Source organism: Symphalangus syndactylus, chromosome 19 (genome assembly GCF_028878055.3).
Source record: "Symphalangus syndactylus isolate Jambi chromosome 19, NHGRI_mSymSyn1-v2.1_pri, whole genome shotgun sequence".
Taxonomy (NCBI): domain Eukaryota; kingdom Metazoa; phylum Chordata; class Mammalia; order Primates; family Hylobatidae; genus Symphalangus; species Symphalangus syndactylus.
The window spans coordinates 60751290-60767794 of record NC_072434.2 but is presented as its reverse complement, the minus strand read 5'-3'; the positions used below and the strand labels follow the sequence as shown (position 1 = coordinate 60767794).

Here is a 16505-nt window from a genome sequence, read left to right as displayed (position 1 = left end):
GAAAAAAAAAGTTTAATTTATCTGATAAATTGCAAGGATATTTAAGAATGTGAGCGAAATCTCTTCATTATCCACTCTAACTGAATCTGTAAGCGACATTGACATAAAACAGAGTATCACTTCTATATGAAGTTGGAGTTCATGCGTGGTTTTTTGTTTTTGTTTTTAGTGGATTAATGTTCACTGAATATTGCAAATGTGTGTGTCCTCCTTTCAGCACCCCCAGCTGGTCAGTAAGAAGAAATAGCCTGGGAATGTCCTAAGTAGCAGAAGGAATCCAGCCCAAAATTTAAAAACTACCACAGATAACCCAGAAAATGAATAATCTTTATGTGGGAAATCAAAATTGACTTCACAGAATTGCTTAGAGGTCAGATCTACCATACACAGCTATGGATTTGATCACTAATAATCTGGTAGCCTGGTCATGGTGGAGATGCACATGAGAGGAGAACCAGGGGAGGAAGAGAAGAAAGTGGGAATAAAATAAGTCACAAAGGGAAAAAGGTGTAATTAAGAATGCAAAAAGGTGAAAGAGAAAGAGCAAGTAAAAGAACAGAAAGCAGTGATTCAAAGAGCAAAGAGGGGAGGTAGAAAATAGAGGAAAAGGCTAGAAACTAAAAGGAATAAAGGTAGAAAGAAGATAGCTGGGTGTCTGAGGGAAAATCGAAGGTGTCATGAAATCAATGGTGGTTGTGAATAGAGAAAAAAGTGCTCATTTACAGCCATAGGCACCAAATACTCACAAAAATTCATTTTGTTGGAAAGGAGAAGTCCCTGCTATGTAAATAGACCTTTTCAAGTAACAGAGACCAGCTATGAGGCAAAACATAATTGATTAGTTGAATTTAACTGGGTGGTGATAAAGTGTCTTCATGATTGATAATCTGGTGTGTAGTTGGGTTAACTTTGGCCCCACAAGGTCTTTGTGTCATGTAAGGGAGCCTGTTTTAAGATGTTAGGTATCAGGTGAGGGGATTTATTACCACTGAGACCTTAATTCCATGATGTTCCTTCATGACCTGGAAACATTCCTGGGGGATCATTTAGCTCTAGCTGCAAAGGTAGGAGGAGTCCAGGACTGCTGAGAACTGCTTCGTACTTTCTAAGGTCTGCATTCTTCATTGCTGTGTTAAGTAATTCTGAAGAGTACCAGAATTTTCATGCCGGAAAGAATCTTGAGAGTTATTTATTCCATACATCCCTGTTTAGGGGAAGAATTATACTCACCCCTTTCGAACAGTTAAGGAACTTTAGTTTAGAAAGCCAGGGGGATTTTGATTGTTCAAAAATTTCCATGGAAATATAATTTTTTTTTTTGAGACGGAGTCTTGCTCTGTCACCCAGGCTGGAGTGCAGTGGCACAATCTCGGCTCACTGCAAGCTCTGCCTGCCGGGTTTAAGCCATTCTCAACTTTGTTATTCTTAAGAGTTAGCTATAAATAAGAATACATGTAAGCTTGTCTTTTTTTTTAAGGCCTGGTGTTTCAAAGATTCTTCCCATGAAAATCTATTTTGCTGAAAATCACTAATTTCTGCCTTATGTCCTGAAGGTATGAAATACGAATTCAAGCGTGCACCACACTGGGATGTGCATCAAGTGACTGGACATTCATACAGACCCCTGAGATTGCACCTCTGATGCAACCCCCTCCACATCTGGAGGTACAAATGGCTCCAGGAGGATTCCAGCCAACTGTTTCCCTTTTGTGGACAGGACCGCTGCAGCCAAATGGAAAAGTTTTGTATTACGAATTATACAGAAGACAAATAGCAACTCAGCCTGGAAAATCCAGTCCAGTCCTAATCTACAATGGAAGCTCAACCTCTTTTATAGATTCCGAACTATTGCCTTTCACAGAGTATGAGTATCAGGTAAGAAATGTGTATTATAAACAATTCGAGCTGATTGTTTGCACCCATCAGCACCTGCCTGTAAAAATGGTGAGCAATTTGAAAAGGCACTTAAAGAAATGTGGGACTTAAGGAGAATAATAATACTCCTTAAAAATGTTTAAGTGGTAAATGAGGAAAAACCATGTTCATTGCCTTTTTCATTTTCTCGGTTTTTGAGCCATGTTATATACATTGCTTGTCTTAAGTAGATTCCAGGTGAATTTGCATTTCTTATTAGTAAAGTGGTTGCTGCCATTAAGATTCCCTCTGTCAGTGTTGCCTTGGTAGGAGATACTCCTTATTAAAAGATCACTTTGAAAATAACTCATTACTTGTACCAAAATAAAATCAAATAGCAAACATCTCTAGCCTCGGTGCTCAAGAAAGATACAGAATGTTAAAAAAGTCTAGAGGAATGCAACTAACCTGCCCATGGAGATGAGTTAAGTTTTCTCTGAGGATGGCCTAAAAAAATAAGACTGTGCATTCTTAAAAAGCCAAGAATTAAGAAGAATATTCAGAAAGTATGGTGAATTCTATGGAGGACTTCTGTTAGGTTTGTTTTGTTTTGCCATCAGAGTCCATTTGCATTCTTCTTGTGATAACAACCTCATTTCCTGTGGAAGAATGTGCTTCCCCCACCCTTTGCTCAGGCGTGGTGGGAGTGTCAATCAATGTGTCAAGCTGTCTCCTAGCCAAGTGGGGGGCACACGAGCCGCTCAGCCCCTCAGATTTGCCTGGGGCTTGATCTCCAGCAGAGTGACTCAGAATTTTAAAAGGTGGAGGTGAGAAGTCCTGATAAAATATCCCTAACCTCAATCTAAAAGTTTTTCTTTTCCTTGCTATTTCCAAGCATGGTTCTTCAACCGTTCTTTCAATTCCATATACCCACAGTAAATTCTCATTTGCTTAAGTCAGAATCAGTGCCTCTTGCTTGCAGTCAAAGAAAGCTTACTGACTGATGTGAGCACTTAAGTGCCGGGAACAATGCCAACAGAAATTTTCTAAAAGAGGAAACTGAGCCTTAAAAAGCTTATTATAACATGAAATAATAAAAATAATAAGTCACCAAAAAAATAGTGACCAAATCAATGAGTACAGTGAATACAGGGAACATTTTAAGCATGAAAAGAATATTTTAGGACAATAATGTATGGGACAAATTACCGAATTAATAAGATTTGAAAATATAAATAAATTCTCGAATGGTTTGGAAAAATACACAGATATAAATCCATAATCCCTTGTTTGCAATTCCAAGTCTAAAAATCTCTTAAAAGTATTTTCTTGCTTTGCCCCAAGTCATTTGGCAACAAAACCCAATCTAAACAGACTTGAGACTATTTACAGTATTTATTTATCCCATTTAATATGAATATTTATATGTTTTGCTACAAAATATTGCTTTATTATAAGATAGCTAATCAGATCATGGTATGGATATTACAAAATATACAGTATATACATTTTATCCTATTTCAAAATCTAAAAACAAAATTATTTTAAAACACATCAGGCCCCCAAGAGTTTAGGATAAGAACTGTAATACATACTGATGCCACCATCAGAAACGTAACACTGTTAGAAACAGCTAGAACCTATATGCCTGCCCTTTTGTTCTTTCCTCATTACCTTTATTGAGAAGTGTCACATTATCAAAGCTATCAATTATCTAGTCTCCCTTACAAATAAAAATGGTACCTTCGTGAGAGAGCTGGATGAAATCAGCATAAAATCTTCAGCCGCTAATTAAACTCAACTTAATGACCCATATATAAGAAACACAAACTTTCTCTGGTATTGTGTTGTGTCGTTGGGTTAAATCCTGGTCACATGACCTGTAGAAGTCTCATTCTAGTTTTTGTTTGTTTGTTTGTTCGAGACAGAGTCTTGCTCTGTCACCCAGGCTGGAGTGCAGTGGCGAGATCTCAACTCACTGCAACCTCTGCCTGCCAGGTTCAAAGGATTCTCCTGCCTCAGCCTCCAGTGTAGCTGAGATTACAGGTATGCACCACCACACCAGGCTAATTTTTTTTTGTATTTTTAGTAGAGACGGGGTTTTGCCATATTGGCCAGGCTGATGTTGAACCCCTGACCTCAAGTGATCAGCCTGCCAGGCATGAGCCACCATGCCAGGCCCGATCCCAGTTTTCTATGGAATGGAAAGCTCCAAGCATGTGTCTTGTCTCTAGTCAGATTTTTCATCAGACACTAAGGATGACCAAGAACCAAGGGACCCACATTTCAGAGGAGAGGCAAGTTAAGAACCTTAGGCTGTGTGGTTTCTTTTGTAACTGTTACTATTGGCTCTGTGTTACAGTCCTCCTCCATACTCATCTCACTCAAATGAAAGTATTTAATTTGGGTTTTGATCTCCAACTTTTATTTATTAGCTAATCCCATGTAGTTACAACATAAGGATAGAAAACAAAGAAAATCAAAATTTAGCTTAGCCCAAAGGCCCAGTTCTTATGGAAAATAATATTTTGAAAAGCATAGATTAAATGCTGAAATAAATCATCAGAAAATATTAGTTTCATTTAGCCTGTGTAAACATTGAGTCTATGTGGACCCTGAGTGATCCTACAGAAGTCATTTAGGAAGTTATATACTAAAACAATTTATTTTTCTTTAACAAAAGAGCATTTTGTATTTGTGATGAATTTGCATTGCTCTCAAATCCACTTGAGGGTTACTTCATCTGCAAGTTGCCTTTGAAAACACCTTCATTGTCCTATATACATCTGCTCACCCAACAACTGACAGTGATTTGACCCTTCTGCAGAGGAGTGTGTTTTTGAGGTAATTGTAGATTGTAGAGAATAAAAGCAAAGACCTGAGAAACTTCCTAGCAGTGTGGAAGGATTAATCAGAAGATTGTGAGGATGTATAGTTGGGGAGGTTGCCACTCACATGGTGTGCCCTGCAAGTGTCAGATGGGGCTCCCCACCACCTTCCTACACTACATTACATCATTGTACTCATTTCTGGTTTTGAGTTAAATCATTGAAGGCAGTTGTTAAAATTTAGCTATGTGAAAAGAACAAAACAGTTTTCACTAGTCTAAATCAACTCATTCCATCAGTTGGCCAGTGATAGAAGAGGGTATCACATGGATAAGTTCTTTTGTTTTTCCTTCTTCTTTTTTTTTTCCTTCTTCTTTTTTTGAGACATAGTCTTGCTCTGTCGCCCAGGCTGGAGTGCAATGGCACAATCTAGGCTCACCGCAACCTCCGCCTCTCGGGTTTAAGCAATTCTCTGCCTCAGCCTCCTGGTAGCTGGGATTACAGGTGCCCTCCACCATGCCTGGCTAATTCTTTTTTGTATTTTTAGTAGAGATGGGATTCCACCATCTTGGCCAGGCTAGTCTTGAACTCCTAACTTCGTGTTCCACCCACCTCGGCCTTCAAAAGTGATGGATGAGTTCTAATGGGCAGGAGGGTCAGGAAATATCTGGAGAAATGGATACTTACAGAGAGGGAGGAGCTACTCACTGCAGAAAACCAAAGAGGAAAATTAAATGAGCAGCAAATGTCACTCACCTCACCACAATTCATATAACCAGCTTGGTAACTAGCTCCTTTGAAGGTGAGCAAAATCCATGTGATATCACAAGCACCTTCTAAGTGTTCACTAATACTTCAATATGGAATGCCCTAAAGGTAGCATCCCCACTGTTTATAGTACAAGTGGAGGACCTAAGAGCTTGTTCAAAGCACAGAGTCCTGGGTGGAATGGGAAGGGACCCCAGCAAACAGTATTTTTCTTTTTTTTTTTTTGAGATGGCGTCTCGCTCTGTGGCCACGCTGGAGTGCAATGGCGTGATCTCGGCTCACTGCAACCTCTGACTCCCTGGTTCACACAATTCTCCTGCCTCACCCTCCCAAGTAGCTGGGATTACAGGCATGCACCACCATGCCCAGCTAGTTTTTTTTGTATTTTTAGTAGAGACGGAGTTTCACCATGTTGGTCAGGCTAGTCTCGAACTCCTGACCTCATGATCAACCCACCTCAGCCTCCCAAAGTGCTGGGATTACAGGCGTGAGCCACCATGCCTGGCCTAGCAACCTGTATTTTTAACAAGCAGCCTGGATGGTCCACAACCCACTTTTTTTGGAAATACTGCCTCAGAGGCTGAGACATTGCTGCTATGCTACTTAAGCCTTATTTTCAAGCAGTGATTTTCTGAATCAGTGGTTCTCAGCTTTGCACATTAGAATCACCTGGGGAAATTTCACAACATTCTGGGTGACGATACCCAGTCCCCATTCCCTTGTAGTTCTGATTCTGGGATGGGTTCGGGAATCCATGCGATTCAAAAGGTTCCCAGGTGATTCTCATGCGCAGCCAGGGTTGAGAATCACTAGCTTAAACTGTCATAAACAGATAGCCCAAATAAGTGAAGCCAGCTCCCCACAAATGCCTAATTTACATGACGATCATTGATGATAGCCTACTGACATTGGTCTATCCTGGCTTTCCTAAAGAAGGATTCTATTGTTTTGATGTGAAACTAGAAAGGAGAACAGAATATATTATCTATGAAGTCCATCTCTCAGCTTCTCAAATAATTTATTTTAATTTTCCTCATGGATTTTATTTGGATTTTGTTATTGTTGTTTCATTTTCTTTTGTTTCTTACTTGGGAGGTCCGGTCTTTGGTGGTAAGAGTAAAGTTCACCATCATTTAAAACAGGAGATTTTTCTAGTTTGAGTCATTTCAGCATAGCTTCCAGAATTCTGGGATTCTGAAGGATAACTTTCATGCAAGTCTGTGTGAAGAGACCACCAAACAGGCTTTGTGTGAGCAACATGGCTGCTTATTTCACCTGGGTGCAGGTGGGCTGAGTCCGAAAAGAGAGTCAGCAAATGGTGGTGGATTATCATTAGTTCTTACAGGTTTTGGGATAGGCGGTGAAGTTAAGAACAATGTTTTGTGGTCAGGGGTGGATCTCACAAAGTACATTCTCAAGGGTGGGGAGAATTACAAAAAACTTTCTTAAGGGTGGGGAAGATTACAAAGTACAGTGATCAGTTCGGGTGGTGCAGAAACAAATCACAATGTTGGAATGTCATCAGTTAAGGCTATTTTTACTTCTTTTGTGGACCTTCAGTTACTTCAGGCCATCTGGATGTGTACGTGCAAGTCACAGGGGATGTGATGTCTTGGCTTGGGCTCAGAGACCTGACATTCCTGCCTTCTTATATTTATAAGAAAAATAAAACAAAATAGTGTTGAAGTGTTGGGGAGGTGAAAATTTTTTGGGGGGTGGTATGGAGAGAGAGAATGGGCAATGTATCTCAGGGCTGCTTCAAGCGGGATTAGGGGCGGCGTGGGAACCTAGAGTGGGAGATTAAGCTGAAGGAAGATTTTGTGGTAAAGGGTGATATTGTGGGGTTATTAGAAGAAACATTTGTCATGTAGAATTATTGGTGACGGCCTGGATACGGTTTTGTATGAATTGGAAAACTAAATGGAATAAGAGGAGAAAAACAGGTATAAAAGGTCTAAGAATTGGGAGGACCTAGGACATCTGATTAGAGAGTGCCTACGGAGATTCAGTATAGTCCTGCCAGCAAAGATTATTTATTTACTTCAAGAGTTAAGAGTGGCAGTTTGGGGATAGCACGAGGAGATATCAGCTGTGATGGCTTGGAGAAACAGTGTAAACTGGCAGTGTAAACAAGAGCAGGGCATGTATGAGTAGTTGAGAATGGAGAATAGGAGTATGACTAGACAGAAAATAGTAGGGATGACAAGTTTTTTTGGGGCAAAGCCTAAGTTGGTCCGATGTCTGGAATGAGACTGGGGCCTAATAAAAAAGAGCTCAACTGGGCTGTACCTTGTAGCATTCTGAGGACAGGCCTGAATTCTGAGAAGCGATAATGGTAAAAGTATTGTCCGGTCCTTTTTAAGTTGGTGGCTGAGCTTGGTAAAGGTCTTTTTAAAAGACCTTTAGTCCGTTCTACTTTTCTTGAAGACGGAGTACTGTAAGGGATATAAAGGTTTCACTGAAAACTAAGAGCCTGAAAAACTGTTTGGCTGATTTGACTAATAAAGGCTGGTCTGTTATCAGACTATATAGAGGTGAGAAGGCTAAACTGAGGAATTACGTCTGACAGAAGGGAAGAAATGACTGCGGTGAACTTCTCAGACCCTGTAGGAAAGGCCTCTACTTATCTAGTGAAAGTGTCTACTTAGACTAAGAGGTATTTTAGTTATCTGACTCAGGGCATGTTGAGTAAAGCTAATTTGCCATTCCTGGGTGGGGCAAATCTTCAAGCTTGATGTGTAGGGAAGGGAGGGGACCTGAATAATCCCTGAGAAGTAGTAGAATAGCAGATGGAACACTGAGAAGTTATTTCCTTGAGGATAGATTTCCATGATGGAAAGGAAATGAGAGGTTCTAAGAGGCGGACTAGTGGCTCGTACTATAGCATAGCCTGCCTTTGCTGGTGTGTGGCGATTAGGCCTGGTGGAACTGCCATCAATAAATCAAGCGTGATCAGGGTGAGGAACAGGAAAGAAGGAAATATGGGGAAATGGGGGTGAATGTCAGGTGGATCAGAGAGATACAGTCATGGGGGTCAGGTGTGGTATCAGGAATAATGTAGGAGGCCAGATTGAAGTCCGGGCCAGGAACAATGGTAATTGTGGGACTTAACAAAGAGTGAGTACAGCTGAAGGAGCCAGGGAGCAGAAAGTATATGCATCAGGTATGAGGAAGAAAATAGATTTTGGAAGTTATGAGAAATGTAGAGAGTGAGTTGAGCATAGTTTGTGATTTTGAGGGCCTCTAAAAGTATTAAAGCAGTGGCAGCCACTGCACACAGACATGAGGGCTAGGCTAAAACAGTAAGGTCAAGTTGTTTGGACAGAAAATCTACGGGGTGCGGTCCTGGCTCTTGTGTAAGAATCCTGACCTCACTAACTATGCCTAGGAAGGAAAGGAGTTGTTGTTTTGTGAGGGATTGAGGTTTGGGAGATTAATCGGACACGATCAGCAGGGAGAACACGTGTGTTTTTACGAGAATTATGCCGAGATAGATAACAGATGAGGATGAAATTTGGGCTTGACTGAAGTAATGGGGGCTGTCTGTGAAGCCTCGCGGCAGTACAGCCGAGGTAATTTGCTGAGCCTAATGGGTGTCAGAGTCAGTCTAAGTGAAAGCAAAGAGAGGCTGGGAGGAAGGGTGCAAAGGAACAGCAAAGAAAGCATGTTTGAGATCCAGAACAGAATAATGGGTTGTAGAGGGAGGTATTGAGGATAGGAGAGTATACGGGTTTGGCACCACGGGGTGGATAGGCAAAACAATTTGGTTGATAAGGCGCAGATTCTGAACTAACTTGTAAGCCTTGTCTGGTTTTAGGACAGGTAAAATGGGGGAATGGTAAGGAGAGTTTATAGGCTTTAAAGGCCATGCTATAGCAGGCTAGTGATAACAGGCTTTAATCCTTTTAAAGCGTGCTGTGGGATGGGATATTGGCCTTGAGCGGGGTAAGGGTGATTAGGTTTTAATGGGATGGTAATGGGCATGTGATCTGTTGCCAGGGAAGGAGTAGAGATGTCCCATACTTGTGGGTTAAGGTGGGGGAATACGAGAGGAAGACGCGAAGGAGGCTTTGGGTTGGGGAGAAGGGCGGCAATGAGATGTGGCTGTAGTCCAGGAATAGTCAGGGAAGCAGATATTTTAGTTAAAGTGTCTCAGCCTAATAAGGGAACTGGGCAGGTAGGGATAACTAAAAAGGAGTGCTTAAAAGAGTATTGTCTAAGTTGGCACCAGAGTTGGGGAGTTTTAAGAGGTTTAGAAGCCTGGCCATCAATACCCATAACAGTTACAGAGGCAAGGGAAACAGGCTCTTGAAAAGAAGGTAATGTGGAGTGGGTAGCCTCCATATTGATTAAGAAGGGGATGGGCTTACCTTCCACTGTGAGAGTTACCCGAAGCTCGGTGTCCGTGATGGTTTAGGGGGCTTCCGAGGCGATCAGGCAGGGTCAGTCTTCAGCCGCTAAGCCGAGAAGATCTGGGAAGGAGTCAGTCAGAGAGCCTTGGGCCAGAGTTCCAGGGGCTCTGGGAGTGGCTGCCAGGTGAGTCGAACAGTCCAATTTCCAGTGGGGTCCCGAACAGATGGGACACGGCTTAGGAGTAATCCTGGGCTGCGGGCATTCCTTGGCCCAATGGCCAGATTTCCGGCACGTGTAGCAAGCTCCTGGGGGAGGAGGTTCTGGAGGAACGCCTGGCTGCTGCGGTTCAGGCGTTTGGAAGTTCTTGTGTGCTGGAGATGTGGCTGGGGTTTGTCTCACAGTGGAGACAAGGAATTGCAACTTTTTTCTATTATTGTACACCATGGAGGTGAGGTTAACTAAGTCCTGTTGTGGGGTTTGAGGGCCAGATTCTAATTTTTGGAGTTTTATTTAATGTCAGGAGCAGATTGGGTAATAAAATGTACATTGAGAATAAGACAGCCTTTTGACCTTTTAGGGTCTACAGCTGTAAAGCGTCTCAGGGTTGCTGCCAAACAAGCCATGAACTGGGCTGGATTTTTATATTTGATGAAAAAGAGCCTAAATGCTATCTGATTTGAGATAAAGAAAAAGGAGCATTAACCTTGAGTGTGCCTTCAGCTCCAGCCACCTTTTTAAGAATAAATTGCTGGGCAGGTGGGGGAGGGCTAGTCATGGAACAAACTGTAAGCCAGACCAGGTGTGAGGAGGGGAGGTGATAAAAGGATTATAGGGTGGAGGAGCGGAGGCTGAGGAAGAATTGGGACCTCCCCTGGCAAGGAGGGGAGAGGTCAGTTGGGTCTGTAGAAAAGGAAGATTAGAAAGACTCAGCGACGCTTGGGGTTGGGACTGAGGGGACAGGCAGGAGGGAAAGAAGGAAGATTTGGGACAAGTTGCATTGGCAGAGAGACTAGGAAGGGACTGATGTGTAAAAGAATGCCTGGACGTCAGGCACCTCAGACCATTTTCCCATTTTACAACAAGGATTATTTAGATATTATAGGATGGAAAAATTGAAAGTGCCATTTTCCTGCTATTTGTAACTACTTTTAAGTTTGTATTGGGGTCAAGTGGCATTGCAGAAGAAAATAAGATGCTTAGATTTTAGGTCAGGTGAGAGTTGAAGAGGTTTTATTAAGAACACAGGCTAAGGGAGAAGAAGGAGGAATGGAAGGTGGAAGCTTGCCCATAGTGAAGGAGCCAACCCCAGAGAACAGAGTAGAGACACAGAGAAGGGGTGGGAGGTTCTTGCCCTCCAGAAAAGCAGAGAAGGGGTTGGGGCACGGAAATAAGGGATTGGGGCACAGAGATAAGAGGTCAGGGTGCAGAAATAAGAGATTGGGGCACAGAGATAAGAGGTTGGGGTGTGGAAATAAGGGATTGGGGGTTCTTGCCCCCTAGAAAAGCGGGACTTGCCGCTAAGGGTGAAGGAGAAGGGGTTGAGGGATACTTGCCCCTCCCCCAGAAAAGCAGAGAAGGGGTAGAGACACGGAGAAAAGGGGTTGGGGTACTTGCCCCTCTCCCAGAAAAGCGGGGACTTGACGCTAAGGGTGAAGGACCAAGGCAGGCGTCCCTGCGTGGTCTGACACCTTTGAAACATGGGTGAATAATCAGAGAGGCATCCCTGCAATGATTAAACACCAAGGGAAGGCTGCCTTCCCAGTCTGTGACCGGCGCCGGAGTTTTGGGTCCACGGATAAAACGTGTCTCCTTTGTCTCTACCAGAAAATGAAAGGAATTGAAATTAAGAGAAGGGAGAGATTTAAGTGTGGCACCAAGATTGAAAGGAGAAAGAGGTTGAGGGATAGTGAGGGAAGTTGGAGAAGAGAGTAAAAAGAGGCCGCTTACCGGATTTGAAATTGGTGAGATGTTTCTTGGGCTGGTCAGTCTGAGGACCTGAGGTCGTAGGCGGATCTTTCTCACGGAGCAAAGAGCAAGAGGAGAGGAGATTGATCTCCCAAGGGAGGTCCCCCGATCCAAGTCACGGCACCAAATTTCATGCGCGTCTGTGTGAAGAGACAACCAAACAGGCTTTGTGTGAGCAACGTGGCTGTTTATTTCACCTGGGTGCAGGTGGGCTGAGTCCAAAAAGAGAGTCAGCAAAGGGTGGTGGATTATCATTAGTTCTTACAGGTTTTGGGATAGGCGGTGAAGTTAAGAGCAATGTTTTGCGGTCAGGGGTGGATCTCACAAAATACATTCTCAAGAGTGGGGAGAATTACAAAGAACTTTCTTAAGGGTGGGGGAGATTACAAAGCACAGTGATCTGTTCGGGTGGGGCAGAAACAAATCACAATGGTGGAATGTCATCAGTTAAGGCTATTTTTACTTCTTTTGTGGATCTTCGGTTACTTCAGGCCATCTGGATATATACGTGCAAGTCATAGGGGATGCGATGGCTTGGCTTGGGCTCAGAGGCCTGACAATAACACTCTGCAGGATTAGCTTTAATAAAGCCAGTGAGATCTAAAATATGAATCAAAAAATTAGGAAGATTATTTTTTTCTTGTTTTCCAGAAGAATAGGTTGGTGGCTTTACAGAGTGCAGTGCAGGGTCCTATTAGAAAGCAAACATTCTCTGTGAATTTTGAATGCAACTTAGTTTACCAAAATCTAATTCTCAAACAACCCTGTGAATGTAGGTTCCATGCATAAATGAGATGCATCTGTACTAAATAAAATTCTTCCATTGCACAGACCTCTTCCTTAAACAGAGATCACAGTCTTGCTTGTGCTACAGAATATTTACAAATCCAAGAAGATTTTTTTAAAGACAGTAATCATTTCTATCTTCAACCCTTTCAAAATTGGACTATTCTAATACATGCAGTGTGAACCTCCAAATTCTATGTGGAGCAGTTCTTAACTGTTTAGCAGCAAATTAAGACAATATTTTTCCCACAGGCTTTGAGAGGGACCTGGGTGTGAGTCTACTCCGTTAAGACATTTTGGTTTTTACCTTTGGGGAGTGAGCCGAGGCTAATGAATAGCTCTCAGTAATTGTGCATTCATATTCATACTCTTGCTTAAGGCAATGACTCACCACGGATTTGATAGGGCCTGCCACCACCACCCCTTTCACTGAATCATGCTGTCAGTGACTTAATTAGTTTTCCTGAAACTTCCTCACTTTGACAGATTTTTGCGGTAAGTGCCCACGCACACTCAGGGTCTCTGAAGGCTTCTGGTGCCTCATGACTGGGTGACTGAGAAGCAGCAGGTCAGCCTTAGAGGAAACTGTGTGACTCATGGCATGGGGTCTGAACTTAGGGCTAGTGCTGCAGGAGCCCAAGCAGAATGACAGTCTGCTGCTTTCTAACAGACCAACCCTGCCCCCAAACAAGAGGATGGAAAGAAGGGCTGTGGAGGAGACACAGAAGGGGATCCTCACTGTTGCTGCCAGTGGCAGCTGCCTGAAGACTGCCAGAGGTGCTGTGGAGACCTTCCCCGCACCAGCCCCCACCATAGGCTACCAAATGGTTGGCAATGAGTTAGAAGTGGGAGGGAGAAAGGCCAACATCTTCTACTCCTTCTCTCACTACTTCTGGATCTTTGAGCACATTAACCTCTTTGGGCCTTTCCTCATAATGTAAGTTAGGCCTGCTATGATGGAATATCATAGACAGGGTGGCTTTAAATAACAAATATTTATTTCCCACAGTTCTAGAGGCAGAGAAGTACAAGGTCAAGGCACCTGCAGATTCAGTGTCTGGTGAGGGCCACCTTCTGGCTTGCAGATAATGGTCTTCTCTTTATATCCACATATACCAGGTAGAAGAACACTAGTCCCGTTCATGAGGGCTCTACCCTATGCAACCTAATAACCTCCCAAAGTCCTCCATACCATCATATTCAAGATTAGCCTTCAACATATGTATCTGAAAAGGACAAAAACAGTCAGTTCATAGCACTCATCTATAAAAGGAAGCACCCTCTAGCTCTGTATTCTATGGGCAGAGTAGTGGTAAGCTACAGGCATATAATTTTTAGAAATTCTAGTCAAACTTTATCTTCTCTTGTTTGGTTTTTGTAATCTACAGTTTGTAAAACCTGACAAAATAAATTCTGACCCAAAGCAACAGAATTTTCTAATGATATTTAGCTTTAAGTTGTGTTGATGCAAGTGAATGTATGAAATCAGCTTCAGATAATAAGTGGATATATGGTTATTCATCACCAAGATGGACATATGGAAATATCATTAGTTGTGTCTCTCATTGAAACCTAACATATTTATTCACTAATATATTTTAAAAAGAATAGCTATTCTATAACATATGAATGTAAATAAATAATAAACTTATTTAGTTAGCTACAAACAAGTCTCATTTATGTTCCTGAGAAAACCCACACTATCAAAAAGTTATCATGACTATTTCACTACAAGTAACAGAAAGCCAACATAAACTGAGTTAAACAGAAGGGAATTGTTTCTGCTCTCACATCTGGGAAGGGCATTGAAGGAATCTCTTGAAACCAAAGAAAAGATATGAACACCAGGCCCTGGAAACCTGGGATGCAGGAATCGGATGCTGTAGGATTCATTCATTCTCTCCCTCCTTGCCCCATCTCAGCCTTTCTCTATTTGGCTTCATTCTGCACACTCTCACCAGGCATCTGAGGAAATCACCACTAACACTCCCAGATTCAAGCCCTTCCTGTGCATCAGTTTTCTTATCTTTAAAATGTGAATAGATATAGCACTGGGCTCATAGGCTTGCTCTGAGGTTAAATGAGTTAATATGTGAATGTGCTTGGAACAGTGCCTCATATATAGAAACCACTTCACCCATATAACAGTAATGATTATTATTATTATTACTCATCCACCTTAGAGTGGAAGGAGGACTATAAGTCAACCAAGTGCAGGACTCTGACTGATCCTATTGCACTATCTGCCTTCCTGTGAACCAAGAGAACAGAGGACTGTGATTGAGCAGGTGTGGTCGCAGGGCCCACCTCCTACAGGCAGGGCTGCATGAGGTATGTGGGAAATGCTGCCAGCCAGAAGCAAGAACTGCGCTAGTACACTACACACACCAACCACGGGAACAAGTACTCCACACCTGTGAGATATTGACAATCCTTGCGCTCTTTCACATTGGATGCTCATACCCTTCCTGTTTTCCAAATGAAGAAGCTGAGTGAAGATCACATAGTTTGCGCAAGAAAGATACTTAATTTCTGATAACTTCAGTTTTCTCATTTGAAAAAATGGGTGTGTTATGAGAACTAAGAAATCTGTGTGTCTAGTAGGATGCCTGCTACTTAGTGGGTCCCTGCTCCCATCCGATAACCCCAGGATCTCACTAGTTAAAAGAAGGAGAAACTTTCATTCAAGACAGTAAAAAAGCCAGGTTAAGACATTTCTTTTGCCTATATCAACAAATCATTAATAAAATTTTAGAGTGCAAAAATAACTGTAAAAATAATCAGGAGTACAGTTGCCTCTAAAGGTGTGATACTCCTTCCACTAGGAAGTTCAACCCTTCTCGTCCTTGCCATTTCTCTTCTCAGAAAAAGAGTAATTTACCCACATACCCATGATTAAAATTCCAAACTCTGATAGTCTGACTCTACTTTTCTGCAATTAGCTACTTGCTTTGTATTGCCTGTTTTCTATTGCTATCACCCTTACCCCATCCCTTTTTTTTAAATTTTATTATTATACTTTAAGTTTTAGGGTATATGTGCACAGTGTTCAGGTTTGTTACATATGTATACATGTGCCATGTTGGTGTGCTGCACCCATTAACTCGTCATTAAGCATTAGGTATATCTCCTAATGCTATCCCTCCCCCCTCTCCCCACCCCACAACAGTCCCCGGAGTGTGATGTTCCCCTTCCTGTGTCTATGTGTTCTCATTGTTCAATTCCATGTGTCCATGTGTTCTCATTGCTCAATTCCCACCTATGAGTGAGAACATGCAGTGTTTGATTTTTTGTCCTTGCGATAGTTTGCTGAGAATGATGATTTGCAGTATCATCCATGTCCCTACAAAGGACATGAACTCATCATTTTTTATGGCTGCATAGTATTCCATGGTGTATATGTGCCACATTTTCTTAATCCAGTCTATCATTGTTGGACATTTGGGTTGGTTCCAAGTCTTTGCTATTGTGAATAGTGCCGCAATAAACATACGTGTGCATGTGTCTTTATAGCAGCATGATTTATAGTCCTTTGGGTATATACCCAGTAATGGGATGGCTAGGTCAAATGGTATTTCTAGTTCTAGATCCCTGAGGAATCGCCACACTGACTTCCACAATGGTTGAACTAGTTTACAGTCCCACCAATAGTGTAAAAGTGTTCCTATTTCTCCACATCCTCTCCAGCATCTGTTGTTTCCTGACTTTTTAATGATCGCCATTCTAACTAACTACCCCATCCCTTTTCTATATCACATTTAGAGAAAACATATTGAGCATGTTTTCTGTTTAGTTTTGGACTTGCATTTAATTAGGTATTAATCTCACTAATGTATTTCCGACCAGCATGGAGGTTTTTGTCTGGTTAATTTCTCCCACAAGAACTAAGCTCCCCATGCCCACCCCAACTCCCATGGCTCAAAGTTTTAAATGATTTATTGATATTGTCTG

At 42.2% G+C, this 16505-nt stretch overlaps 1 protein-coding gene across 1 annotated transcript in view; it reads left to right on the top strand.

Moving 5' to 3' along the window:
• The window catches only part of USH2A (usherin), an 801829-nt gene that overhangs the window by 745868 nt on the left and 39456 nt on the right, over positions 1-16505 (top strand). Inside the window, exon 65 of the mRNA XM_055233796.2 lies at positions 1554-1875. Coding sequence (XP_055089771.1) covers positions 1554-1875 — 322 coding nt within the window. The remainder of the gene's footprint in view (positions 1-1553; positions 1876-16505) is intronic.